Genomic DNA, 24,723 nt, shown 5'->3' with positions numbered 1-24,723 from the left:
TCCAAAATATAGTGCACGTGCACTGATTTTTGCATTAAAGTGATTGCATACAGAGCTTTCTCTTCTGATCGCTGCAGAACATCATTAATTGCTTTCTTCTCAATCTGAGGCTCGTTTGCAGCATGCTCAAGAAACCATCACCTAATTAACAGTAATTAGCCCTTATTGTTTCAGGCGTACGTGCGTCGTAAATTTTTAGTGTGTGTTGTGAACCTGATTGCGGTAACATCGGCTGAATACAACATAAAATTTGTTCCAGTGCGTTTATTGGCAAATGATTTTCTTTTATGGGAAACCGCGAAGGTTAATGAAGTTCTTCAAAATGGTTAACCGCACACTGTCGTGAGGACAAATTAAGTAACGTTAGTTGTTCGTGTTGGGGCTCTGTGCCTGATAATTTACTTCATGCGTTATTTCCGTCCGATGCTTGACGGTTACAAACGGGTTATTCATTTTTTAAGAATAATCGTCACTTACAAAGAAAATTGCACGAGTTAGTAACTATTTTGCGAAAATGCAAACAAAATTGCAGTTACAGGCTGCGTACAAATGAAATGCTTCCTTTTTCCTATTAACAACCCGACGTTGTCTCTAAATCCCATCATAAAACTTCTGAAATATATTAAAATGTTCTTAAGTAGATATATTATAATACGTTATTCTTTAATTTTTGTGTACGTCAGAACTTTAGCTGTTTTCTCGCGAAAAATGTTTTTTTTTTCTTTTATGCACAAAATGCTAATCGGGGCTGTACCTGCAAGTTGAACTGGGACCCTAATTTTTTAAATAGGTCCTTGACGGGAATCGAGCTCGAACCAGTGTCAGTGTTAGGACTTTGACCGTTATCTGGCGATGTAAAACGACGCATATGAAAGTAGTTAGGGAACTTCTCCAGAAACTGTAGCAGGCAGCAAATAAACACTGATAGCTCTAGCAATCATACTGAAATCTAATGATTGGCATAAGGGGTGTAGCATGCTCAGATGAGAACCTTAAGAAAATCCACGTGAATGAATAAGAAACGTATTATGGCCAAATGGCCGCTGTTCCTAGTTCAGTAATATACTATCGACAGTGGAAGGGTCTAGTTGGGTTTTAATCAAGAACTCTCGTCTCAGGTTCGATCCCCAATAGAACCACCTGGTGGTTTGGATCCCACTTTAAACTGTAGCTTCAGTCACGATTAGCTTATCTGAGCCTAAAGTAGACTTCGACAGTGCAAAGGTTAAGTCGGAAATTGGATGGTAAGAACCACCATGACGGTGCAAGATAATGACTGAGGTAGACTGACCATCTCCAAATAATTATCACTTTTTTGTTCATCGCAGAAGCCTCAGGCACTGACTATTTTGCGTAGCTACTGTGCTGACACCAATATTTACATTTCTATTAAAATAATCCAAAGGTAGCATCTGTTCACGTTTTCAGCGTTTTGTCGTCTTTAATGGGACGGTCACGTATGCTAATTTAGGCCGCCGCAAGACCCTATTACATTTCAGGGGCTTATTAATTGCCATACATTGTGTGTGCAGCAGCGAATGAGGTCTTTAAAAAATTCGATATTTTCTGTCCCGAATACCCACTTTCTTGAGAGCGTTATAATCCTTTGGGGTCCTCATGCTTTCATCGCGAGAATGTTTCATGCTTGTGATAGTTTTTTAAACATCCTTCACATTTGAGTATACTTCTGACCATATAGAGAGATTCTTAAATTACTTGCATTTTGTATTCCGGCTAATCGCAACGATGGGGATGAAGGACAGGCCGGGATTCGAACCCGGAAACTTCAGTGACGAGACATGAAACCGACCGCTGAACTCACCCGGCCAACGAACCGCTCTAATACAATGGAAGCTCCTCTTGAAGCTTTGTTCCGCCTGATTTCAAAGATACAATGTTCCAAAAATGTTTATTCCGTTCAGTCGCACTCCGGGATTCAGGTCGGGAGAACGAGGAGACTAGTTCATGCCATTGACACACAATGCTGGGAGCAGTACGATGTCTGATCGGACTTGTTCCGTAGTTTGACCATTTTTTCTTCTTGTCTGGCGGGTCTTGGGCCTCCCCGATGGCGCACTGGCTAACTCGATTGCCCTGAAATCAAGGATCCAGGGTTCGATTCCTGGAGACATTGCGCGTTTCGGATCTCGCAGAGTTCGAGTCCAGATTATCCTGAGCATGAAGTGGACTTAAAAACAAAATTGTAGGCACGAAGCTATTGAGAATATCTGCACAACGGCGAAAGCAAACCCCACAGAAATTCACGTGGATGCTCTGGAAACAATTCTAAGCATGTACAATTTTTCAGATTCTTAATGTTATTACATTTGGGGATGTCGACTACTTGGTAAGAAGTAATTAAGTATACAATAACTGCCTGTTTAAATATGCATTTTTATTGAAAAGATGAAAACGAAGCGCGTGCATGGTGAGATATATGCCTTCTTCCGAACGGCTACAGTATAACTGACCTCCTCTTCGTTCCCCGTGCTTCCGAGCGCAGAACAACAGTATCACGATGACCAATATATCAAGAAGTAGGTGTAGCGAGACTGGGTTATTAAACCTTTTAAAGTTTCTGCAGGTATCGGGCGTAAACACTCCTGCTGGAGCAATTATTTCTTTCCTCCTCGTATGCTGCTTGGTCGGCCAAACATAAAAAATGGTTCTTCCTTGTTTTCACGATAGATCTCTCGGGGGCTTGCAATTTCCGCAGTTTCAGATTACACGCTGTGTGTGCGATCTCATAACCCTCCGGGTAGTATGTCCAGGTCACATTTTCAATAGCCTGTCAGATAAGAAGGATGGTTCTTCTAAAGTCATGTTGTCAGACAGGAAAACAAGTGGAAGTGGCAATATGTGCTACTCGGTTGCATTCGTATGGAATGAAATTGTAGTTTTCGAAGTCGCAGAAAATCTAGTTTGTCATTTTCTGTCACTTTTGGCTAATCGTTGCGATGAGAATGAATGGCAATTGGACGAAAGTTATGCCGCGGTTAGTCTAGAATTGCCGTTAAATTCTAATCCCATTGAATTTGTACATATTTATAAATGCCCTAGGGCAAGTTTTTTTTCAGTTTAGCTTTTATTTTTATCAAGTAAGAAAAACAGAATTATCTCAAATCGTTTACTTAGATTGTTCTGCAAAGGACACTAACAATCTGACAGACGCAATATTATTGCAACATTAGATATCTTGAAGTTGATTACTTAAATTTGAGTTTGAAATTCTTATACAATTAATTATTTTTTCGTAGATTAGTATATCCCGTAACATTTCTGACTTGATTTTTGGAAGTATTTCGAGTCTGAGTATGTGGAATGGGAAATCTGAACTCCGCATCTTAAATTAAATATTTTAAATATTATATAGTAATACATGTACCGTTTAATTGAAGGGAATTAAGAGTTTTTGGATACATTGAAATCGCAAAGACCCTTTATATTGTAAATATATTTGTGTGTATGTGTATGGGTGGTAATACGTAAGGTTGAAATAGAAAAAACATCTGCTTGTACCCTGGAAGATTCGCTTTGAAAACCTGGAATTATGCATGAATTTTATCATGGTCCTAGAGTGGCCACCCTGAATTAGTGTGTTCGAGGCCCACTTTGTAGGACTATTCCCATTGTACATAACTAGGACTTTTAATACTGTTCCAATAACTCTCACGCCCCTTTCCAATCCCCTACCAGACCGCACCTGTGAAGAAATGGGCTGAACAGACATACAGGTGCAAGAAAAACGTGAAGTGTATAGCCTGCTTATTACCATTCCAGGTACATTTTCCCATACCATTCTCTCTCTCCCAGCCTTGGAACTTGTCATGTCACAAAGTAATATGCATACAAAAGGAATGAACATTTGTCATCAAGTTTCCGGGAAAGGCCCGTGGGTGTTGGCCGACTGTTCAAGGATCTCGGGAGCTGAAGATTCTGACTGGACCGATTATTTGATCAGCGTCACTCTGCGATAAGATAACCCGAGACCAGCACGCTCGAGTGAAAAACGGGAAGTGTAGCAAGAACCCACCACTCATTTCTGTGTGACCAGGGTGTGACTAAGGAATCCCGAGAAGTTCCTCAACTCGCCCTTGTACTCGCGTTGTTTTTTCTTCTTTTTTTGCCTGCCTCCTAGACGGTGTTCTGTTACTGCTATAAGCCGTCTGCTCTGTGAGGTGGAACTTTCTTTCGCCCGCCATGATAAAGTTAGCGGGTTTGTCATTAAGTTATATTTCTGTTCTAATTACCGGAACGGGGACGTCGAGTAGGGAAACAGTTTAAAAGAGCACTCACCTGCTAGTGTATCGGGCCGACGTCCGACATGGTCGCTGTACCATGCAGATAGAAGAATAAGCGTGAATCGCGGATATAAGACGTCCGTAAAATCTGTAGAAATCTCGTAACCAACGGCATTCGTGTGTTGTACTTGGTTGTGAATCAACCGTGAGAGACAATTCGTGGTGGTTGCATGAAAACGCAGTGGCTTAGGCGGCGTAGGAGCAGGTGGTTGTTGGAGACGAGGCAAAAGGGCTTTGCGCCATGAATAATAGGTACGTGCCGGTGATTTTGTGAGAAACCGCTACCTGCACCGTGGACTTTAATTATTTTTCGTTCAAATGTAGCAACATGGAATCCGCTGTGAATATGGTTGTGTGATTATTCTTGTTTTAACGTTACTTTGTAGTGATTATTAAGTTAGAGCACTAACTTGCCTTTTTATCAAGCTGGATTTAAGATTATTGAAATTGAGTTGTCATTTGCTCCTTTATTACTTACAGCGAGTCCGGCTTTTTGCTTGCCACTTGTGGATACTTGTTTCTTTTGTTTAATTTCTTCAGATTAAATTCAGATGACTGGCAAATTAATTTAGTTTTTCGTTCAGGCAAGTTTTTGGTGTAGATTTCATGTTTTGTGTTCCAATATCGTCATACCGGTCGTTTATCAGTGACTGCAAATTTGTAGATTTTTTTGTTTTGTGTTTAGATAAGACAAGTGTTTATTTTTGGTCTGGTCCATTGCCGTTCCTTCTTTTATACCTGCCGCTGTTCCAGGGTGATGAAGCCTCCAGGTGGAGAATGTCACGATCTGTTCGGGGCGGAGTTTAATGGCTCGCCCTGTCACCACAGGCAAGTGTTTGACTACAGAAGTTCGCTTCTTGACATACTAATATTAATCATTGTGTTAATGTGGTTATTTAGAAGTAGTGATCAAGTAAAAAGCATGCTTTTGATTTTTGCCGTCGACCGAGAGTGGAGAAGTAATTTCGTAAACTGGCTGGACGCGCAGCCCACAAAGAAACTCACAAATTTCCCATCTCTATTTTCCCCATAAACTTCCGAAGAAAGAAAAAAATGTACGACAATTCGAAAAAAATATTTGAGATGTTATCAGCAAAGAGGAAATCATTCACTGATAAATTTTCATGTTAGTCTTGGAAGTATTTTTGCTCCCCCCACCCCCCTTCTTTTTTGTAAGGGCCAGAAATAAGTGCAACTTTGGATTGGGGAGTAATGTTGACAGCCAACATATTTTTGTTCCTTCAAATAGTACTCGAGGTTGACAAATCTAAAGCATGGTTTTTGCTCACAACTTCTTTCCAAATACAGTGTGGTATCAAGAACTATATTTGTGTGCATTCCTTGATTGCAGAAGCAACCACAATGTAGGCCACCCTGGTTTGATTCCTTGTGGAGACTCATTTCGGTAGTTTGTATCCCACTTGAAGATAGTCAGTAATAATTATCAAATCTTTTTATTATAAATGATCAAGCATCTTATTTCTAATGTGCACAAAACAGAAGAAACATGGACATTGATTCACAAAATAGGGGCAACTATCAAGAAGGTTTGGCATTCATACTTACAATACCAAACTTTTCATATCCTGAAAATGTACTGGACTACCTATCACGTTTTTTTTTTCAATAGAAGTTTTTGCTAGAAATAACGCATCATACCAATGTATATCAGGTGGCTGTGCAAATTGTGAGTTAACGTGGAATCAAACCTAGGTCTTGGGCATTGCATGCCAATGCTCTACTATTGATCTATCAAGGTTGGATATCTGAGTAGTGGGGCTGTTATATGTAAGGACTTCCCCATATACTTCTCCACAGGGAGTTTTCCGTTGTGAGGCAGCAAATGTAATAGGGCTGAACCAATGTGTGGACTACAAAGATGGAGAGGTTGTTATGTGTAGGAGCCTCATAAGCTTATAATGTCTATTCCAGATAGTTCATTGCTATTGGACACCCTTTGACATGTGAACACTAATGCTCTCTCTTTTGCAAACATGGAAGAGAACTAATTGTACTGTACTAGTCACATGAAATAGCTTATAGAAGTACCAGGAGCTATTTCATATATATATATATATATATGAGAAAGAGAGGGAGAGAGAGCTAGTTCAATTGAAAACTAGTGTGTTCTTGAGTACAGAGACCTATCCAAGTATGCTGAAGACTGCCACATGTTAATATTTAACTTAGCACATTATACACATTAATCTTCTTACAATTTGAGTAATGCTGTTGTAATAGCTTTTAACTGAACATGTTTTATGCACCCATCCAATATACTTTTTTGTTTTATATTGCATATGTAACCTATGGTTTGTAGTTTGCAAGGTACAAGTTTAGTTAGACAATTTTAAAATGCAGCAATTTGTTAATTGAATCACTGTAATTTGTTTCTTAATGTCATTTTTCTGTTTCTATTGAGGATTTTTCTCTTTCCATTGTGTGTTGCTTTTTGCCAAAATTTAATATTAAGACTTGGGTGCACTTTGTGCCTATCTGGACACCAACTACTTTGAAAATATTTCTGGTTTTGGAGAATGCTGATATTGTACATCTGGAAAAATAGATTCATTTAGACCTGTTGATTTGTTGTAGCGTATATTTTTCTGTTCTCTAGATAATGTGTAATAGAAAATGAGGTTAAGGAGCTATGAAACTACTGCAAATACATACAACATAAAATACAATACACACATTCTTGCTGTTTTAGGGGAAATGCCGCCGAGCTCCATAGCAGAGTGGTTAGCACAGTGCTTATGGTGCCAGATGATGGGTGTTCTTTGTAGGTGTCCCTTCACAAATTTCATATCACTCACTCATCATCTTTGCAATTAGCCAAAAATAGTAGAAAAGCGAAGTCCCAAATCAATCAATTTAAGATAAATTCTAAGCAGGTGTAATTTTTCAGAATTTCTGACATCAGCATCATTCTTCAAAAGTCGTGAAAACCATTGACAATACAGAATCGTCAAGTTTGTAATAATAAGTACAGATGATATAAAGTTCATTGACCTTGTAGGTATTTTTAGTTCAACTATTCATGCAGGTATTTTTATTGTTACTCACTACAAGTATTGGGACATTGAATTCTGAATCTTTGCTTTTGGTACTTTACAGGGTTCTAAAGCCTCCCGGTGGTGGAAGCAGCGACATTTTTGGAGCCACTGAAACCGATGCCCCTACACCTCGCCGTGTGAAGAACCACCAGCAATCTTCAGTCTTTGGTGCACTTGCATCAGAAGAAGCCAATGGAACTCCGGTGCAGGCTCGGAATAATTCTGGTAATAACACTTACGACAGGTTGTTTGGAGGCTCTGCGAAGGAGCAGAGACCTCAGAGTGCTAAAACCTCCCTGAAAAGTAACATTGTTTCCAGCACTCCAGATGCATCTCCCGAGGACCCGGCAGCTGTAAATAACACAACTCCAACAAAAGGTAAGCACCTGTCCATGTCTCATTTCCCAAACGATGCCGTAAAAAGGGCTTAAATTTAGAACAAATTTGCCAATTAAGTAGGGTAAATTGGTAGCTACCCTAAGTTTCTGACATTTTATGAAACTCACATGAATGCTCCTTAATAACTTGGAAACAAATCTGATTGGCAACCTACATTGACACTATGTGTGTGTGTGTGTGTGTGTGTGCACCACAAGTTTGCTTAATAATTACAAAGGCATTTAATGCTTACATGCTCTCAACATTAGTTGCATTTATTGAGCATCTCATATTCCACATAGTAGCCAACACAATAAATGTACTGAGAAAAGTCATGTGAAAATGTCCAATTGAACATTTGTCGTTGGCTTAATTGCAAAAAGAGCAAGATTTGAAATTATTATTATTTTTTTGAGAAAAGTAAACTTTACAAATCTTGAAATCTTCCACACAATGAAAGTTTGCCATTTATTGTGGTTTCTTGTATTTGCAAACTATATTGATTATATTTTATTTATATTTTTCAAATATATTTGTTCTTTTTCCTCTATCATATTTAAAAGTAACTAGCGATGCACAGAAAAAATGGGGGGTATAGTTCATTTCATTAAAGACTTCAGCAAAATGCCGTAAGAACCTGAATAGAATACTTGTCTACTAGCTCATGGTAGGGTGTTTACTGGATATCTACCGTTTTTAAAGCATTTTGAACAGTTCTGTATATTTTATGAATTGCTTCAAAGTATGAAGATATATATACAGTTTAGTAAACAATGGTAAAATGAGGCTTGAGACAATGGATACTACATTTTGCTATTCAGATTTTAGGCGCAGGTTCGCTACGATTCCTGACAATTGACATGAAGAAACCAGCACTAGTAAGTTTGCATGTGTATTGTATGGTGACAGAATTTTAGCTAATTCACATGTAGTGATTATTTTCACACTATTCATTAAATAGTGGGGTGGCATGTTTGGTGTTTTTCTATTCTAATGGTTGTGCATTTTTGGAAGAATGTGGACTTTTCTTTTTAGATTTTAAATGCTTTTTAGAGCATTTGATGTCTAGAGACAGCTACATGATTTTTATGTTTAGAGCAAATACTAAAACTAAAATTACTGCTGTGGAACCATCTCAGAAGGCAGTCCTAATTTAGTCTGGAAAATGCATTGTTAAATAAAGGAACATGTAAGAAATTACATTTTCAATTGCACATTAGCAAAGAACTATTTTGTTCGAGACTGAACAGACTACATTGCCTAATCACTTGTTAAAAATGGAATATCTATATGAAATAACATAAAACATCTGATACCAAAATTTTTGTGACGAAAGAAATCCAAAACCATGTGGTTAACTTAGCAGCCATTAAAACCCCGTAGGATTATCATAATGCTCAGGACACTATGAGCACATGTAATAATTATTATTGTAGTAAAAAATACTCTGAACATTAACATTGCAGAAGGTGTACAGCACAGGAATTTTGAACAAAAAATATTGATAATGTAAGCTTGGAAGGGCATAATGCACTACAAGGAACACTAACAAATATTGTTTTCCAAAAGTGTCGTAGAAACACATTGTTCTCAGAATGCAGAATATAATTTATCCTTAACCTGATTAGCACCCAGTTAATCTGAGCATATGTGATTTAATGAAATCTTCCTCGCCTTGTAGTACTGCTTACGTGGCATGGTTTGATAGAAGAGCATGGCATTGTCAGATTTCTTGTAACTTTGTTTGCTTTCTTTGCATGTTCATAATTGCTCATGGAAATGCACATTCTTACTATCTGGTGTTGGTGATTTGCATGTGGAATGCTTGTTGTACTTATTCCAGTGTACGCACTTCGTAATCCAGTGACTGGGGATGGAATGGACTCCTCAGACATGCGTGTGAGACGAAGCTCTAGAGGTCGAGGTAACTATCTGGTTGACGTATGAATTATACTGACTTTTCTGGTCACTTGATTATCATGACTAATTGCAATTACTCTGACTGCATGTGTCCATCCAGTACTTTGTGATGTGTCTATTTTGGGCATGTCGTATCAGTGACTATCTCATCCTGTTACGAGCTACGAAGAAATTACAAATTATGAAAAACAATTTTTAAGTTCTAAAGCACAAGGGGGACTTGTGTGGGTTGAATTGCCTATTGTAATCAGTGGCAGATCCAAAAATGATAGCTCACTGAGGCTAATTTTCATTTGATTTGCCCAGTGCTGAAAGTGAGGAAAGGGGGGGGGGGGGTATCCTGCCATTGTCATCACATTAACCATCTACTCAACTAACCCCAAGGCTCGACCAAACATCTTCCAGCTAACATTTTCCACTTCAGGTCCTGGATTTGCGTGATATACCTGACATGAACAATATATAGTATTATAAACAGGAACTACCTCCATGGTCTAGAGGAGGTTTGCACTTGTGGTGCAAGCTACTTGCATAGAAAGATAGAAAGTACTTCAGGGGAAGGTGCTACCCTTTTTAAGGAACCACCGCCCGTTTCTTCTGCCATGATTATCATGTCATTTCGTTGCACTGTTCCTTACGAATAGTTGGCAAGAGGTTTTCCACTGGAAGATTGTGACAGACGAAACATTCTGCTTCCTTCCCAACCCTCTTAATGCTCCAGTACTGTTGCTTGTCCATGCCTGGTCTAAAAATTAATGTATCGAAGTGCAAATTCTGGTATATAGAATGTAAAATGAAAAATCAAAGTGACAAGAATTTCGTGCCACCTTAGTGGTGAACACATTGAGTGTTTGACTCACAATCATGCTAGCGGCCACTCTAGGTTTGAGAGGCTTTGGGCATGCATGGTTCTTTCTGGATGTCCTTTCATCAGTTTTATGAATCACGTTCATCCTCATCTCTGGAATTGGTCACAAATGACACGAAACAATGCAAATGAATAAAAATACAAATTCAATGATGGTGTCATCTTTGTGAAGCCCAGAAAATGTGAACATACATACACAACACTTCAGTCCCCAATTATATTCGACATAATATTTTCCACAAACGCTTGTTGTGGATATTTGGGAGAAGTGCCCCATGCCTGTTTGTGATTGTAGGTTTACAGTTCCATGACACTGCTACAAATATTTGAACAGCAACAGATGCAGTTCATATGAAAGTTCTAAATGCTTTAGAAGGCATCCTAAACATCTGATATTTCAGAATATCAAGATGTTTTAAAAATTCAGAGTTGCAAACAAGTTGGTGCTGAGACACACCTGAGGTTCAATTTGAACTTGAGTAGCATGTATCGTATATTTTAATTGACATTGAAGTTGCACCAGTTGCTTTGTTGAAATTTGTAATATCCATCTACATGTGATTTTTGAACAGTACATTTACACTATACTAGTAGTTTTGTCCAGACTATTCAGTATAAGAAATCGTTGTAGCATGAAATAGTTTTTACATGATGTAGTTTTAGATTTGTAAGTAGTTTTTACATGATGTAGTTTTAGATTTGTAAGTAGTTTTTACATGATGTAGTTTTAGATTGGTAAGTAGTAATCACTTGAGTTGACCTTCAGTAAATTGTTATGTACCTTTCAACGAATTTTCTCTTCTAAAACAAACTACATAGACATATTGTATTACAAATATTGGTGTAGATGTAATTCTTTTTCATTCTAGTGTAGTGTATTCCATGTGCTAGGTTTCACACATATTCTCTTCACAGAAAATATCCATATGCTCTCCTGAAGCATATATGAAAGAAAAATGCTCATGAACATTTGTTTTATATGGAATATGAACTGCAAATTGATGTAAAATGAACATTTAGAATTATACAATTTACATTGTAGGTAGTTTCTGCCCATAATCATCTATTTCATTTTCACATGTCTCTGTAAGATATACAAAACTGCATTTTAACATGGATATGATTACTATGTTCACTGTATTTTCAATTTCACTTAGTCTTTTACTTCATGATTCATATTTGAGGACCCACTACCATAGACAAATGACAGAAATACATGTACTAACAGGTTTCGAGAGTTCGAGTGTATTCCGCTCGTTCGAGCATTTTTCGATCAAGCGGAAGACCTATCAATTCTGATGTCATCTAGCATTGCCCGTGCGAACTATTTGCTGTTCGCATTAAAAATGCTCATTGGAGCACTCTAGTACCTATACTTGAATATTAGTCATATTTGAAGTATGATTTATACATTTAGAAAGTTTGCTCATGTTCAAATACAGATAACTTTATATGTTTGCATACTGGTATTTTACTCCTTGTGTTAACACTTTACACCAGATAAAGCATTCAGGTAAATAATTTTTACATCTCAATGTAACAGAATTTACCATCACTTCAGCCACTGGTACCACCAAGGCAATCCTTAGGCTTACAAACAACAACATCCTTTCTCAACAAAGATCTGCATGTGTAATTGTTGATAAAATCAGTCCTGAAGAAATTATGTTTGTACAAATTATAAAATGTTAACTATGATGATTTAATTGTCAGGTACATGTATGTCGTTAGCATTAATATATCAGACTTTTGTGTGGTCTCTCTCTATTTGAAATTCATTATACAGTGTGTTTCAAAAGTCATGCAACCCAAACTTGGAAAAATTATATCACGAAAACCTTAAGAAATATTTACACCGGGTTTGCTGCATTATAAAGCCTCATCTATTAAGATATTTTTCAATGCTTAGCATTATCAATTTATTCCATACAGAAAATTAAATAAATTAATGACTGGCGGAAGGCAGTGTTACAATTTTTCCAGAAAAACACTTTTGAGTGAGAAAACTATATAAGGAATTATCGGAGAGCCTCAATTAGACGTCTGATGACTGATGCCATGTCAATCTGTCACTTGTAACCAATAATGATCATGTGCAGCATTTGATGGATTTATGACTGGTGATTTTACGGTCGAGTGAAAAAGTGCCATTTTTGGTACATATCTTCGCAGCTGGCAACACTAGCAGGTTGAAATTTTGTCACCAGACGCACGCAACACGTGCCTAAGTATTGGCCATACATTTACGAGAAAAATCAAAATCATAATTTTGTGCTGAAATTTGACTTTGTGTAAATTTCCACGCATCTGGCAACCCTGCCATTCCAACACAGCTGACCTGAGCTTGTTACGAAACAGTAAGGGCGAGTCATAAATGCAGCTTCTACAAGTCTACTTTTTTATTATTATTACAATTTGGACATTAAGTGTTCTGATTAAATCGCTAAACTAATCATGTAGGCTATCACTTGGTTATCATCATTTATTAAATAAAGCCATTACAATATTTTATAAACATTGTAAATTTGCTGAAAACATCTGAGAATTGATCTTCAACACTAAATACCAACTTTTAACAATATGTGGGATTATTTTTTGGTGTTGAATATTGTTGATTTTTGTCATCGGAAAACCGACAGAGTCTGACAACAATAGTAAAAGCAATACTCATGTGTCACAGTACACAATTTTTTTTTTTTTTTACCACCATCTCGTGAATCGCATGACTATTTTCAGCACATCACGGGTGATGGCACAAGTGGTTCGGATCCCACTTTAAACTGTAGGTCCAGTCCCGATTAGCCTTACTATGCATAATGTGGACTTAAAACACCAAATCAGTTATCATGGTTTACGCATATCCCCCACTTTGGCAGGGGTTAAATGCGATGGTGACCACTTCTTGTTTTGTTGCATACACTTGGGGTTTCTCGAAATCGACGCACTAGTTGTAAAACAGTTGCTTTGTGAGGTACAGCAGAAGCAGGGTATTTTTCTTGGAAAACCTCTTGTACATGAGTGTAAGAATGAGTAGTAAAATACTCTTCAACAATGCGCTGCTCCAATGAATATGCCATGCTGAATCACCCGGGCACTGTAGTGGCGAAACGAGAGCGAAGAAAATTCAGGGGCAGCCTAGGATTCTCTCAAGAGTCCAATTTCGGTACAAAATCATGATTTATGATTTTTGACGTAAATGTGTGGCCAATACTTAGGCACGTGTTGCATGCGTCTGGTGACAAAATTTCAACCTGTTAGTGTTGCCAGCTGCGGAGATATGTCCCAAAAAAGGTGCTTTTTCACTCAAACCATAAAATCAATCATAAATCCATCAAATGCTGCACATGATCATTATTGGTTACAAATGACAGATTGACATGGCATCAGTCATCAGACGTCTAATTGAGGCTCTCCGATAATTCCTTATATAGTTTTCTCACTCAAAAGTGTTTTTCTGGAAAAATTGTAACACTGCCTTCCGCCAGTTATTAATTTATTTCATTTTCTGTATGGAGTAAACTTATAAAGTCAAGCATTGAAAAATATCTCAAAGGATGAGGCTTTATAATGCAGCAAACCCGGTGTAAATATTTCTTAAGGTTTTCGTGATATAAATTTTCAAAGTTTGGGTTGCGCGACTTTTGAAACACACTGTAGTATTACTACCAGATGTAGGAACAAATATTAATTTTGTTTCGCTTCAAGACACAGCTATCCACATTTGGTGACCAGGCAATGACTCAACCAAAAGTTCTGGTAGTGATGTGATGAAGCAAGAAATTTGCAATTTCATTGCTAATAACTTTTTATTATTTAATGAAGTTAAAATGGGCAAATCTTATTTTCAATATGACGTTTGTGATCTGCATCACTTGCAGATGATTTTATGTTGTTATTTAACCCATTCCAACATGTACAATTAACAGAACATTCTGGAAAAAAATGTTAATGTATTATTAATGTCCTGTGATATTTGATACTTGCACAGAACATAAGTTTTTACTTTATTCTGATAAGCCATTTTTAGTTGATTTGAATACATCGGAAATCAGATTTGTCACATCCATAGGTTTTGGGTTCAAATTTTATGCAAGATTATGTTAAACATTTATCTAATATATTTAGTTCTTATACTTCTGCAGTAGTATGACAATCATTTTGATTAAACATGAAACAATTTTTGTTCTTGTTTGTTGACAATGAGCATCTGAAGCATTTCTTGCAAGTTAAAGACTTTGCTGATAATTGTATTATTTTTTTGTAGGTGGCAATCCTGTAACCGGAGAAGGTTACAATGGAACTGAAGAGAAGGAGCATTCCCCACAGCCGCTCCAGCCGCAGCAACTCCCCCTGAGATCACGCGTTCCTCCAGGTGGATACTCGTCCCAACTGTGGTGATGGGCTTGGCAGTATTGTTTCCAAAGCCAACTTCCTATATCAAAATCTTTTGAGAACATTGTTACCCAGTCTGACAATACAGTTTGCTTAAAGCAAGGACTCTACTGAATCAGACTGTTTGAAGTATATATACACACGTTTACTATGCATTCCGTGATCAAATGAAGTTGGCAGTTGTTTTTTTTTGAGAGATTTTTTTAATGCCATGGTAATGTAGATTTTGCCTACCCATTTTTTATTTTACATTGTAAGATATTTTGGAGTGTTCACATAGAAATCCCGGCGAAACTAAAGAAGATAAATTTGTGCGTGTGTTGTAATGTGCCTTTATGCCATGAAGGATGGGATTTGTATATGTTAGGGGAAGGTCATGTTTTAGTGTGAACTTTCTTCTATTTTTTTTTCCTTAACTAATATATTGGCTTTGTAATCCAGTAAATCAAGACATGTACATATTGACATATATATTTATTTAGTTCCTGGCAATTTGCCCTCCATCAAGCTCCATTAGCTAAATAGTAACCAAGCTGTTACTTGCATGCTTAAAACAAATCATTGATTAAAAATGTTATCAAAACTCTTGAAAATTAATTTCAGTATAATGAACTAAGTGTAGCTTATTTTTTTTATTGCATTGGTAAACTAGCTTTTTTTCTTTTACTGTAATATTTTTAACGATTCAACATTGGTAGTAGTCTTTTTTTCTTCATTGTATTGTACATTTCTTTTCATTAATAAATATTTGCTAGAAAGTTTTTTGTTTTAACTGCTATTAAGGCTGGAACACTAGCCCATCTTAAATATAAAAAATACTGAACATTGCTGTACTGCATAAATTATAGTGCATGTTCATCACTAGGTTTGTTGCGATGAATCATTTTAAATTGAGGAGCAGTATTATTAGTGCTTCAAAACGCTTGATGCGAAATGAGAAAGTGCTGAAGTTATTGGGTGCTGCGTAATAACATTTCTTTGGCACTATTTTCACCCATTAGTGCCTTATGGTACATAAATGGTACACTAAACAGGTTTCTCTCAGGTTTAGAAATGAAACTGTTTTTGTCTTGTTATGCACCTTCCCCTCTTTTCAGAAAGCCAAGCATTCAGATTTAGAGCAGGAATTGTAGAGGCAGATGCTTAGTGAAACAAGATCATTTTAGTCAGAAGAAATATTTTGATCCTTATGGTTTAACGAATCATGGATCAATAGTAAGTATAACTTAAGAATACGTACTGCATCAGTAACAAACATATTCTGTAATTGTGTGCTGAGTGTATTCCTTTGTATTGTTTACCAATTGTGGTTAACAGGCAGTTGCATTTGACGTGTACACAAACTGCAGCATTCCATTTATGGTATGCTAAGCTCTAATAAGAGCATTTCTGTTCAAATTGCTTTTGATGTAACCGAAATGTACTGGTGTACTTATTATTGCCAATCATTATTGTAGCAAAAGCAATCAGGTATTGCTCCACAAGCTAAAAGTGGTGAGTTTGATTCCCAGTGGAGCACCACATCTTCCTACATGATGATCTTTAAAACATTATAGCTCAGCATAATGAGAAGTAAACCAACTGTGCACAAAGTTGTGGAAAAACAAATAACATATCCAAAAGGAAATGGGCATGTTCCTTCCTACATTTTACAACACAATGTGGTTGGTGGTTTGTTATTTTTTGCAGAAAATGTGTTCTTTGCAACACTGGCACATGCTGCTTCACAATAAGAAGAAATGTTATGTTGGGTTGCAAGTATACAGGTATTTTTTAATATTTGTAGCCCAGAAACAACTCGCCTACGACAGTAATTGTGCCATGATAAATTGTTTGTTTTGATGTCCTCTATATATTTCTGTTGTCCTTGGATGCCATTTTAATAACACACTGTAAATAATGTCTTGCTGAGCCTTAGATCTAAACAAATGTATATGTATAAAAGATTCATGCATGTATATTTTCAGCTAATCACAATGCACATAATTATTTACATAAAATATTACCACTCTGCAAAGTCACATATTGGCACAATATAAGATCAAGTTGAAAGTGACAATGCTCTCTATGAGGAATGTGTCACAGATTACACAGCTTAGAACAGAAATCATAATTACATTCCTTTCATCTGAGATGTATCACAAATAAGGAGATCAAAGAGATTGCATTTGAAGAGGAGGGAAAACCCACCCCTTGTTGTCCATAAAAGAGCATCTTGACCACTGTAAAACTATATATACATACTATATACATATATGTGCAAGGAAAGTAGACATTATCACAGTTCACGATCCTTGAAAATGAAGTCAACTGGCCCCTTGCAGGACATTATGAATTCAAATTGCAGTTCCAGTTCTCCCTCAAATTCTATCTTGAATTCTTGAATGAGCTGAAACAAGAAACAAGAGTTGTAACACATCTTTCCACGATTTTATTGAAATATGTGAATTCATGAAAGACTGCCACGATGCTATTCTCAAATCAAATAGCCTTTGTGAATGGTGACAGTGTCTCCCGAAAATCAACAAGCAAATACATTCGATTGTCACAAGAAACATGTAATTCATATACATTTAAGTAAGAAGTTAATTTTATTACCTACGTGGAGTTTCGTGTTACACAATTGGATTAATTTGGAAGGTTCACTGCCTTCATTCACTAATGGTACAGCATCTGGAGTGGAAATGGTAGTGCGTCATTTCTTTCTTAGTTCCTGGGTGGTGGTAGTTGCATTTTCTCCCATTTGGTGGTGCTGGTGTGTTTTTCCTGGCTTGCAGCGTCTGTTGTGCTTTCTACTTTCCATCATAGGGTGGCATTGCCAGGTGGTTGATGGGGGAGGGGAGGCTGGGCTGTCTGCTGCAGTGTATTGCTCGGTGTGGTAGGGGGATCGAGTAGGGTCACTGCATTTTTTTCGTTGTCTGGGACTGACTGTCCTCAACAGCATACATCCCAACAAAACATTCACCATTGAAAAGTAAGAAAATCGCCAACTTAATTTTCCCAACTACAGCATATGATGCCGCCAAGACAAATTCATCACCTCCGTATATATAGGAAACCTGGCTCAGACCGTCAGTACATCCATGCAAAATCCAACCACTTACCAAAACAGAAAACAAAAGTGTGGATGAATTTCTACAGAAGAGCCTTCACACACAGCTGCACAGAAGACAACCTCCATGATGAAATAGCATGAATCACTGAAATTGGACTAAGCAACGGTTACACTGAGCTGTCCATGCGGTGCGCAAGAGCAGAAGCACAGCTCAGACAACTACAAGACAGACAGAGATAACCCAAACGGATCGCTTTTTCATACCACCCCACCACATCAGACAACCTGTATCCCTAATTGGAAGAGCCCTACCCAAACTTGCATCCCCTGGTGTCTACAAGGCCATGCTAATGCCATGACAGCTACATCAACAGAACCATCCACACTGTTCAAGAACAGATTGCTGAACACAAAAGATTCCAAAAAAAGACAACAGGATAACACCTTTCACAACACCTCCACACCACAAACCACTCCCATCTGCTCCACATCCACACTTCACCCAACTGGCTCTATCATAGAAAATACTATCAAAGAAGCCCATGCCATCATCCAACAGAAACCAGTGCGGAACCTTGACAGGCACACCCAACTTGGCACTCTGTCCTTTAAAAAATCCCAGACAAAGAAAAGATGCAGTGCTTCCACTCAACCCCCCCCCCCCCCTCCACCCATGCAAAGAACATTAACTACACCACACCAAGCAATGCAATGCAGCAGACAGCCCATCCACCACCTGGCAATGGCACCCGACGATGGAAAGCAGAAAGCACAGCAGAGGATGCAAGCCAGGAAAAACACACCAAACAGGAGAAAATTGAACTACCGCTGCCCAGGAACTAAGAAGAAAGTGATACACTACCATCTCCACTGCAGATGCTGTACCCTTAGTGAATGAAGGCAGTAAGTCTTTGAAATTAATCCAATTGTACATGAAACTTCACGTAGGTAATACTTAAACCACGTTTTCCGCATTCATAATGAAGTTAATTTTAATATCTTTGTGCTATGAATTTAAATGAATATGCCTTGTAAATTAATGCATATAAAATCGTAACAATGAATTTCCTCCAGGTATTACCAATTGATTCATTTTCCTTCTGACCAAAAAGTAGCATTATTTGATGGTAATGATTGCAATAGTAAAATACCTAGGTGGTCCCGTATTTACACTTAAGTCGGGACAAACTTAGAATATAGAACTTACCCTTCCAAGAACAACAGGAAGGAATTGGTCCATGGACCTCTTCCCTGGACACACCCGCTTGCCCACGCCATAAGCACATGGCAGGAATATGCTGGTCTTTTGCTTATCATTAAGCCATCGATCAGGGTTGAACACCTTTGCATTATGGAAAGTCTTCTCCTGCATCGATGCAAGCCATGTGTGGCACAATACAACTGTCTGTAAAGAGGGAGAAAATGAAACACATGAACACTGTCTAATCTGCAGATCTAAACATTTAATCTTGTCTCCATTTGATATTGCATTAATCTAAACTCGTGGGGCAACAGCCAGTGAGGGCCAGGGCCTACCTACTCGCTGCTGGCCTCACTCACATCTGTTATGGGGTGACGTGGGATCAGAACAACGAACCCCAGTTGTCGTCGTAGGTTTTCTATGACTGGGTCATGCTACTCATTCGTAGCTTCCCAATTTCCTCACGATGGTGGGTTGCCACTGGTCCCATACACAGGCCGAAATCTCAGGAGAAAAGTTGTTATGCTTCCCCCAGGAGACTCGAACCTGCACGCATCCCATAGCCGTAGCCAAACATGACGTCTTACAATGCAAGGCCACAGTGCGGGATTCGCATTAATCTATTAATTTCAATAATCTGCAGGATCAGTCTTAAAAAAGAAAAGTTAGAAGTAGAGTTCTTCAACACAGATGTGGATCAATTTGAGACATAATTATCAATTCGACTGCAGACAGTTTCAGTTCGTGTCATAGAAAAAATAATCTTCCTAATTTAGTATTTCTTTTAATATAGTGTTTCTTACTTCCACAATTCCTTTTTTTCTTCTACATATAAAAACAAACTTAGGTTTTTATTAATTACATCTCTAAATGTATAATGCATAATTTGTTGTCTCGATGGCTTCACACGTTGAATGCTAGATTTACAATCTTGCCACCGATGGTCACAAGTTGAAGTCCTTGTGTGGGCATAGGTATTTCTTGAGTGTCCTTTCAATTCCATCTAATCACCATTCATATGCATGGTCACAATTAGCCGAAAGAGGCAGAAAAGCAATGCTAAATGAGAGAAATAAATGCATAATTTATTTTCTCTCAAGGGAAAACCCATTAAACCCATATGCTAAATATATTTATTAAGATGTACACTGGAGTCCAGATAATTCGAGGTGGACATTACACAGACTAACTGAAATTACAAAAAACTTTGAAATAATCTAGGGTAAAATGGAAGATTGATTGATTGAATTGTTGTTTTAAGTCCACTTTATGCACAGTAAGGTTAACCGGGACTGGACCTACAGTTTAAAGTGGGATCCGAACCACTGACATGTGCCTCCACCAGGTATCGAACCCGGGACCCCTTGTTTACAAGGCAACAACGCTACCACTGCGTCATCGGGGAGGCCCATAAAATGGAAGAGGTGAAAGATAAAACATTAAAAAACTACACTTTGCGAAAAATGGGATACGCAGTATTATTATTATTGCTCAGAACAGTAGCAACAATAATCTTATATATAAAAAAAAAATTGTACATTATTGAACTTACACTGAAGAATGGTTAGATATACACTATGTGGAAGAAAGTCATTGGACACCTCGGTTTCAACTCTGAAACGATCTCCTCATGGAAAAGAGAGTACAGACGGGTAAATATACGGCAGCAGGAGGCTTCTCAGATCATTCGCTGATAAAATGACGGACAGGAAAAAGCTCAGCATGTTTGAAAGAGGGATCATAGTAGGCTGCTCCATATGAGGCATGAGTATACGTAGCATAGCTGATGCCCGACAGGTCCCTAAATCAACTGTAGCCTTTGTCATCAAGAAGTGGAAAGAAAAGGGACACTGCAGCACTGCACCACGAAGTGGAAGACCTACGAAATTGGACGACCGGGACAGGAGAGTGCTGAAGAGGGAGATTCGGAAAAACAGGACCCGTCTGATGCATTCGATTGCAGAAGAGTTTCAAAGTGCGACTAATTTGACTGTTTCGACCAAGACACTTTGCAAGGAGGCCCATCCGCTCTGTTATCATGGTCGAGCCGCTGCCCACAACCCCCTGATAACGGAAAACAATAAACGGCAGAGACTACGCTGGTGTAAAGAGCTGAGAAACTGGACGGTGGAGCAATGGCGGAAGGTCTTATGGAGCGATGAATGACGCTTCACACTATTTCGATCAAATGGGACAGTGTGGGTATGGTGATTACCCGGATTACGTCTGTTACCCGAGTGTTCTGGGGTTGTTTCAGCTGGCATGGCGTGGGTCCACTGGTACCGGTGTATGGCCATATGACGTCTTCTTCCTACAGAGATATTCTCGACAACTCCATGCTCCCCATGTTGTGGCGTTTCTATGGAAACTAAGACTGTGTGTTCCAGGACGTTAATGCGACTTGTCATGTTTCCAGGGCTACCATAGAGTGGTATGCAGAAAATAATGTCACCCGACTGGATTTGCCTGCTCAGAGTCTTGACCTCAACCCTATCGAAGATCATGGGACAAACTGGAGCGCTGATTGAGGTCGCGATCGCCTCGTCCTTCTCCACTTCCAGGGTTGGTGACTGTACTGCAGGAGAAATGGTGGAATATCCCACTCGGTGTACTACACAACCTTGTGCCAAGCTTACCATGACGAGTGGCTGCTGTTATCGCTGCCAAAGGCCACCTATTGATGGCAAGACAAATGATGGTGTCCAATGACTTTCTTCCACATAGTGTATTTTGCTACAGGATGTTGCATCATTTCCATTCACACAACTGTTTATCTGAACACTTAACCAGATCATTTGTTTACATTAGATCCAATTTGCACATAGTTCACTAAGTTTCAAACTCCTTTACCCACAAAATAGTTAAATTAACTTAAATAATACTTACCCCTGCAGGTACCTGGTATTTATTAAGCACCATATCTGACTCAGTCACCCTAGAAATCATGGGTGCAGCTGGAAGGACCCTAAAATTGAGAGAGAAAGTTTGAACTCTTGCAGAATGTTGTGATGCACAATATGTGCTGTCATTTAAAGAATATATATTCCCTTATTAATTAAATCAACATCACTAGATGTGCTGTTTTTTGGCTCCTCGGGGTATTCAATGAAGTTTTAATCACAAATTATGTGTATTGTTGATGGATCATAAATGAAAGCAACAATATGTGTGATATGGTCATTACAAACCAGGTTTGAACAGGTAATTCGGCATGAATAACCAAAGTAAAACATGAATTAACTCGAAAAAATTGGTTATAAACTGCAGAAACAAATTCTCGATGTGATGTTTAGCATTTTGTAACACTTAAATAATGTAAATAATTAATTGTTTTATGAGTTTTCCAAATTCGAAAATGCTTTATTTTGAATTATTTGAAAAGGGAATACCATTTACTGTATATGCCAGCATGTACACATTTTTGGGGATAGCTTTATCACTGAATACAGTATTATAATTTATTTACAGTATTTCCAAAATAAAGCAATATGTACATTGCTTTTAATAAATATATTACCTAATCTAACTAGGAAAGAATACATTTTAATCTTCTTCATCAAACCCAAACATTCACCTCCAGAGCTAACTGAGGAGTCACCTGACACCTCTTATAAATCACAAATCTGAATCCTCATACAACACAGCTGTGATAATCGTTGACAGCGCATGTGCATCCATGCATATTAACTCTATATAACTGGAATACTCTCGCACACCACAAGGAAAAGAGAACCGAGAAAATTTCCAGAAGTGAAGGTAATGAAAAACTGAGATCAACTTGTAAAGGAAAAAACTGCATCTTATACACAGACAAATATGGTACTTTCCTTTGCAAGTAAAAAGCACAATGAAGCAAATCAAATTAAATTTAACACCACTAGTTTTTGGAAAGATGGGGGAGGAGGCAAGTGTCTCTCTTGCCACCTGCTGGATATGGCCATGTGTGTTTGGCCACCGAGACAACCCACAGAGGTATGGAAAAGAGGATGTTAACTTATCAAAAAAAGAAAAGAATTGGAAAATAAAGGCATTTTTTGCACTCATGATTATTTTTAAAAGTTTACCTGTAAGCTTCAGTAATACAGGCTTTTAAGTAATGAGCATCTGCCAAGACCTCTGCACTTATAGGGTAGCCCTTCGGTGCTAACGTTGATAGCTCCTCGTACAGTTTCTCCTGGCACTCGGGATGTGTGGCCATTAGATAAAGAATAAACACCAAAGTGTTTCCCACCTGGAAAAAGAGTGAGAGAATTAACAATATCAATAACTGATATGCACCCAGTGGAGCTCAATTTCACATTTTTCAGGGGACAATGGTGAATAAACTTAAAATGTAATATCACTGTTATTTTCTTATGTTAAATCGCTACAATACTGAAACAGCATTACAGTGGGGAAAGACAGGGAGAACACATACACAATATAATTGATCATGGAATTAATACATGCAATCTACATTCAGTGTACTAATCAGCAGTGGAATATTTATAATCGGTGAAATTTTAAAAATTTTCACTAGGGGGAGAATTCCAGTACCTGCACCTGAAGCACCAAGATATTATATAGATTATATACGTGTGTTGGAGATTTAATAGTGGCAACACTGGTTGATGGTGTTATGTTAATGCATACTGTACCTCAAGGACGGACAGTCAGTGCACAGTATTACTGTTCATTTTTGGAACATGACCTGCATTGCGAAAGAAGAGGCGACACTTCCTGCTGAATCCTCTCATCATTTTGCAGGACAATGATCGGGCACATGTAGTGCAATCTGTGGCTGATTTCTTCGCTCGATGGGGTTGCCAGGTGCTCTACCATCCCCCTTACTTCCCGGCTTAAGCACCTATGACTTTGATTTGATCCTTAGGGTGAAGGAACCACTTTGTGGCATTCCCTTCCAAACTGTTCCAGAGATTCTTCAGGCAATATACTGCTCCATTCGAACCATCAACAAAACAGGCACTGCTACAGGTATACAACGACTTCCACATCGCTGGCAACAGGTTGTACACAATGCTGGTGACTGCATCTAAGGGCTGTAAAAGTTTCACAGAGGTATCTCTTTTGTATCATTTGTAAATAAATTGTTCCCACTATTAAGTCTCCAACCTATGTTTGTACATGATTGCTCCCCGAGCCAAAAATTATCAACCAGATGGGAAATTTCCTCTTATCCCCACTTCAAATACCACTCTCTTTACAATTTAATTTCTTGGATTCTAGGACATTTGGGGAAGACCTCGCACCTAGTTAAATGTACCACTGCCAATCAGTAAGATTTCAGCTATGCATTTTAAATTTAAAAACAATACAAATTAAAGAAAAACATTCTTCAGCTGCTGAATAGAAATTAAAATGAATTTTGTCTATATAATAACAAAATGAGCAAATGTTTGTTTATTTGGTATTTGGTGACATGAATAGCATATCCACTATTTCACAGATTTTTCATGTAGCACATGTATTTTTTTTCTTCTTCGCAAAAAAAATATCTTAGCATAGAATGTAGACTGTATAAATATGATTTGTAGACATTTAGTCATTTCTGA

General features: G+C 38.0%; 2 protein-coding genes across 13 annotated transcripts in view; one reads left to right on the top strand and one right to left on the bottom strand.

Annotated features, from left to right (window-relative positions):
- The window catches only part of Jupiter (microtubule-associated protein Jupiter), a 192,043-nt gene extending 176,370 nt beyond the window's left edge, over positions 1-15,673 (top strand). For 4 of the 8 annotated variants that reach the window (XM_083119177.1, XM_083119172.1, XM_083119176.1 and 1 more), the window contains 3 exons: positions 7,419-7,735; positions 9,579-9,659; positions 14,788-15,673. In XM_083119177.1, coding sequence (XP_082975303.1) covers positions 7,419-7,735; positions 9,579-9,659; positions 14,788-14,921 — 532 coding nt within the window. In that variant the 3' untranslated portion in view covers positions 14,922-15,673. Of the gene's footprint in view, positions 1-4,052; positions 4,554-4,986; positions 5,130-7,418; positions 7,736-9,578; positions 9,660-14,787 lie in introns of those variants that run through there. The other 4 variants (XM_083119173.1, XM_083119175.1, XM_083119174.1 and 1 more) reach the window with 4 other exon arrangements.
- A 1,183-nt stretch (positions 15,674-16,856) lies between these two features.
- LOC145985313 (ecdysone 20-monooxygenase-like) overlaps positions 16,857-24,723 on the bottom strand; it is a 72,874-nt gene continuing 65,007 nt past the window's right edge. For all 5 annotated transcript variants that reach the window (XM_083119166.1, XM_083119170.1, XM_083119167.1 and 2 more), the window contains exons 8-11: positions 23,236-23,402; positions 22,058-22,136; positions 19,178-19,375; positions 16,857-17,304 (exon numbers count right to left, since the gene is read on the bottom strand). In XM_083119166.1, the coding sequence (XP_082975292.1) occupies positions 17,194-17,304; positions 19,178-19,375; positions 22,058-22,136; positions 23,236-23,402 (555 nt within the window). In that variant the 3' untranslated portion in view covers positions 16,857-17,193. The remainder of the gene's footprint in view (positions 17,305-19,177; positions 19,376-22,057; positions 22,137-23,235; positions 23,403-24,723) is intronic.

This window comes from Lepisma saccharinum, chromosome 3, assembly GCF_977018435.1.
Source record: "Lepisma saccharinum chromosome 3, izLepSacc3.1, whole genome shotgun sequence".
NCBI lineage: Eukaryota > Metazoa > Arthropoda > Insecta > Zygentoma > Lepismatidae > Lepisma > Lepisma saccharinum.
Note: the sequence above shows the minus strand (reverse complement) of the source record. Positions and strands in the feature narration are given on the sequence as shown.